We start from the raw sequence: 5,139 nt of genomic DNA, 5'->3' as shown, positions 1-5,139 counted from the left end.
CAGCTGCGTCACACGGATACGCTGTTTCCGTTCAGATCAAATCACAACAACGTAGGAAACGGATCTGGCGTGACGCAGGATTTTTGCCAAACTTTAACTGGTAGTAATTGGGAGTAACTGGGAGTAAAGTGAAGTATTTTTTTTAAGGAACATTTAATTGCAGACCTTTTTTTCTGAAAATTGTAAAAGTTATTATGTGGACTGCATTAACAAATGATTGTGCCACTAGGTACGGATGCCAGCATCCCTGTCCACATTAACAACATCTGCCAGAGGAACTATGTGACGGTTGAAAGTGGCCGCAAACTCAAACCCACCAACCTGGGGATTGTTCTGGTTCATGGTTACTATAAGATTGGTAAGAAAAAACATTTTAACCTCAGGTATTTTGCTGGTGTGTGCATGACTCATTTGTTAAACTTACATTTGTCCTTGTACATCTGTATGTGTGTGTTAGATGCAGATTTGGTGCTGCCCACAATCCGCAGTGCTGTGGAAAAACTGCTAAATCTGATAGCTTTAGGAAAGGCAAACTTCCACCAGGTCTTACAGCACACTCTGGACATCTTCAAGAGGAAGTTTCACTACTTTGTGGACTCTATTGCAGGTAATGTCCCACAATGAATCTACGCAAAGAATTAGTTTACTGCTGTATTTCTGTACCATATTAAAAATACATTTCAGAACGTTCTCAGAGAAACTCCATGTTTATATGATTGCTGCATAAAAGTCAGACTAAATCATGCCTGGTCAGACCCACCTCAGCCCAGAGTATCAAAGTATACAGTTGTAATGGCTGTGTAAATACTTTGAACATATCAGATGCGCTTCTGTGCCAACTTTGCAGTGTAAATTTGGCATTAGAGATGTTGCTCTAACACTACTAATCACTTATCAATGTGTATTGCTTTGTTTTTGCTAATTATTGACTCTTAAATCATGCTCGGAATGTTTTTAACAGGAATGGATGAGCTGATGGAAGTGTCCTTTTCTCCCATCGCCGCTACTGGGAAACCTCTCTCGCGCTGTGGCAAATGCCATCGCTTCATGAAGTACATCCAGGTCTGTAACGACTCGTGTTGACTTCTTACTTGTACTGCATTCTTGCTTTCTTTTTCTGGAAATGTTACTAGTAACATTTCACAATATGACTCTTTTTACTGTATTTTTGATCATATTATTGTAGCCTTGATGAATGTGTTTAGGACTAGGGTTGCAAAAAGGTGTAAAATTACCAGGAAATTTCTGAAACATTCCAGAAATGTTCGAAAATTGTTGGTCAAAGCCCTCTATGATGTCTCCAAATCAGGAGTTAATGGTAGGGTCAGGGCCATGGATCAAAGCCCCAGACATGGTGTTGCAATCATTTGACTTGAGTGCTGTGCAGAACTGAACTTTGGACCATTTTGAGACAAGCGTGTTTGGTTAAATATGTAACATTCCTCCATCTTACCATACTGTCATCAGTTCAAACTAAAGGTCATGTTGACAAAGAAAGCAGCAAAAAAAGTCTGTACATGCTATGATCTGTAGTTCAGGTCTGAGTTCAGTTTACTATGAAAACAGATTTTTGTTTTGGGGTTGGTAATTAAAAAAAAAAACATTTATTTTTATTTGTATTTTTTTTGTAGAATGTGAAATATGATTACAATTTAAAATAACTTTTCTATTTTAACATTTTTTAAAATGTAATTAAAAAAAAAGCAGAATTTTCAGCATCATTACTCCAGTCTTCTGTCACATGATCCTTCAAAAATCATTCTAATATGCTGATTTGCTGCTCAAGAAACATTTAATATTATCAATGTTGAAAACAGCTGTGCTGCTTAATATTTTTGTGGAAACCGTGATGCATTTGATTTTATTTCAGTATTTTCTTGATGAATAGAAAGTTTAAACGAACAGCATTTATATGAAACAGTAACATAATAAATGTCTTTACTGTCACTTTTGATCAATTTAATGTATCCTTTCTGAATAAAAGTATTAATTTCTTTAAAGAAATCTTACTGACCCGAAACTTTTGAACAGTACTGTGTATATAGTGCACAATGCTTTGTACATCAAAAATACCGTTTTTAAACATCTGACTTCAAGTTGAGAGGAAATTATGCTGATTATTCGCAGTGAGTAATGCAGCTAAAGTTTTTGATGACTCATTTGATATGGATGGAGATCCCAGAGCATCCACATATGCACACTAACTTTGATCCTAATTACCATCCGAATGATCATGTTGCTGTAAATCACGTGTTTTTTTTCTTTTCTGCTCTGATGCACTTTGGGCTTTCAGCCCAGCCTCTCATCTCTCTAGCACCTGAAAATGACCTTCAACAAGGAAGCATTTTACCTAAATGTTGTCCTGTGTCCATCTGAATGTGGAATAACTCACACATTATTCATCAGTGTCCCTCATCATTCAAATTAGACTCTAGGCTGTTGGTCTAATGTCCCTGTTAAATGGGCTTCAATGTCCACCGCTTGCATAAGGGAGATTAATGCTGATTTTTTCAAGTGAAGTCCAGCCACAGTATGGAGGTCTTTACTGTTACTTCTTCCTTTTGGATGGTAAAATATGTGGAAAATGAAGTTATAAACTGAAATTCAATAAATGCTGGTAGTTGACTTGTGTTTTCCACCATCAATATTTTTTTCAATTATGAATTTTAACATGGAGAAGCGTTATTTACTAAAAAGTCTGCTCAAATGCAACATCTAAAAAAAGCTCTAAAATAATAATAATAATTATTATTATTATTCAAATATATTTTCATAAGTATTCAATATTATGTTCCAATAAATGCACATAAAACGAATTCTACAACTGCAAAAAGATGAGTCAGATGATACCCAGATTGCTTTTTACAGCTTTATCATGATGTAGTGTTAAATATAAAGTAACTGTCTTTTTTAATCACCCCCAGGCCAAACCCAGTCGCCTGCACTGCTCTCACTGTGACGAGACCTACAGTTTGCCTCAGAATGGAGCCATTAAGCTGTACAAGGAGCTCAAGTGTCCTCTGGATGAGTTTGAGCTGGTGCTGTGGACCTCGGGGTCCCGTGGCAAAAGCTACCCTGTGTGTCCATACTGCTTCAGCAACCCTCCTTTCAGAGACATGAAGAAAGGTAGGAGAGACTAAAAAGCTTTGATTCTCAAATCAACTTGTTTTAAAGTGATTCTTCAATTAGGTTTCTTTCAAACTGTGTTTTATGTACTTTACATTTTTTTCCCACGTATCCAGTAATGAGAGATCTGATTATGCCCTTGATCAACCTTTGGATTAAATATATTTTTTTAAATGGTTGGATAAACCATCTTTCAAGTTTATGAAAATGAAAAGAAACGTTTTGTTTCCAAATGAAATCAACTGTAGAAAATGTAGTTATTGAATATTATTAAATAATAAATAAATAAACAATTATTAAATAATTAAACATGAAATAATTTGTATTAAATATTAAGTATAAATTATTTATTTTACATTAGGGATAAACTTAATTAATTAGTTATGAAAAGATAACGCGATTAAAATTAACGCACTGGCCCCGCCCCCAAACCTGTACGTTTGACTGTTGACAAATATGATGCAGGGCAACGAGTCCATAAATGCAGTTATGCCCTAAAATTCAAGATATTGGTGCAAAAAATGCCCCTGTATGAGTTTTTTTGTCTCATATTTAATTTATAGGCCTATCATACCATAAGCGATATCACACGAGCAGCAAGAGCAGTAGGCTATCAAACGAGTGCTCATTTTGTCCCGAATATCACGAGTTTAAGTTAAATGTGATTTTATACAACAATATTATATTTTTATATACAATATTGAGTTTTTGCTCAATTTTGAAGAGAACATTACCTTTAAAGGTCCCCTGAAATGCTTAGAAACACGCAGCGTTACTCTATGTGTTGACGGTCATTTTAACTGAAACAGGAAGACAGGGCGGGACATATCAAGGAGCCCCTTTTTAAAATAGCCCATAGGGTAAATATATAAAATACAAAATATACCTCGAAAAATGTAAGCTTTTTATAAATTTATCATAGAGCTGCAGTTAAAAAGACTGGGTGAGGGATTCTGACATTCTGGCAAATGAAACGGGCGGGGGGAGGGAATGCTTAAAAACATGAAAAGAAATGTAAACGTTCTCGTACTTGAAGAATATCCCTTATTATGTCATTTCTCTTTCTATTTCGGTCAGGGATGGGGTGTAATGAGTGCACCCACCCTTCCTGTCAGCACTCCCTCAACTCTCTTGGCATTGGCCAGTGTGTTGAATGTGAGACGGGCGTCCTGGTCTTCGATCCCACCTCGGGTCCAAAGTGGCGCATGGCTTGCAACAAATGCAACGTTGTGGTGCATTTCTTCGAGCACGCCCATAAAGTGCAGGTGTCCCAGGACAGCTGTGATTCCTGCGAAGCCTCCCTGGTCATAGTGGACTTCAACAAGACACGCTCGCCGTTGCCTGATGGTGAAACGCAGCACACTGGCTGTGTGTTTTGCGACCCTGTGTTCCAGGATCTGGTGGAGCTGAAACATGCGACCATGCGGCATCCCATGCACCGGGCCGGAGGAGCCCGCAGAGGGAGAGGGAAGGGAAGAGGGAGGAGGCCTGTGGGGAGAGGGAATCCTAAAAAGCCTAAAGATAAAATGGCAGCCCTGGCAGCATATTTTGTATAGAATGCTAATTTGTCTCGCAGCGGAAAATCAAAACCAGCTTAATAAGGCTTAAAGTGCAAAGTACTCAAAAGTTGAAAATGGCAATAAACTTTTAGTTTAATAGAGTCTTTGCTGTATCTTGTCTGTTTTTTTTGTTTTTTTTGGGAGTTTATGCCTATACAATGCACCATTTGAAAAAAACAAAATGTGTTTAGTGTTTTTGAAAGAAGTCTCTTATGCTCAGCAAGGCTGCATTTATTCGATTAAAAATACAGAAAAAAACAGTAATATTGTGAAATATTATTATAATTTAAAAGAACCGTTTTCTATTTGAATAATTTCATTGAAGACTGGAGTAATGGCTGCTACTAAATTACATGTTCAAATATATTCAAATAGAAAAGTCGCACATCTATATGAAACAATATACTAAATATATATATAAATAAATTGGCAAAATGATATATAAAGTTAGTAA

General features: G+C 36.6%; 1 protein-coding gene across 1 annotated transcript in view; it reads left to right on the top strand.

The window, feature by feature from the left end:
* The window catches only part of LOC107705001 (DNA topoisomerase 3-beta-1-like), a 16,025-nt gene extending 11,203 nt beyond the window's left edge, over window positions 1-4,822 (top strand). Inside the window, exons 13-17 of the mRNA XM_016508120.1 lie at window positions 230-358; window positions 458-607; window positions 962-1,062; window positions 2,925-3,126; window positions 4,204-4,822. Of these exons, the coding sequence (XP_016363606.1) occupies window positions 230-358; window positions 458-607; window positions 962-1,062; window positions 2,925-3,126; window positions 4,204-4,682 (1,061 nt within the window). The 3' untranslated portion in view covers window positions 4,683-4,822. The remainder of the gene's footprint in view (window positions 1-229; window positions 359-457; window positions 608-961; window positions 1,063-2,924; window positions 3,127-4,203) is intronic.
* The last annotated feature ends 317 nt before the right edge of the window (window positions 4,823-5,139 follow it).

The sequence above is a fragment of the Sinocyclocheilus anshuiensis genome, unplaced genomic scaffold (genome assembly GCF_001515605.1).
Source record: "Sinocyclocheilus anshuiensis isolate Anshui unplaced genomic scaffold, SAMN03320099.WGS_v1.1 scaffold117, whole genome shotgun sequence".
Classification (NCBI taxonomy): Eukaryota; Metazoa; Chordata; class Actinopteri; order Cypriniformes; family Cyprinidae; genus Sinocyclocheilus; species Sinocyclocheilus anshuiensis.
The sequence above is the reverse complement of the archived record's forward strand: the minus strand, read 5'-3'. Positions and strand labels throughout refer to the sequence as shown.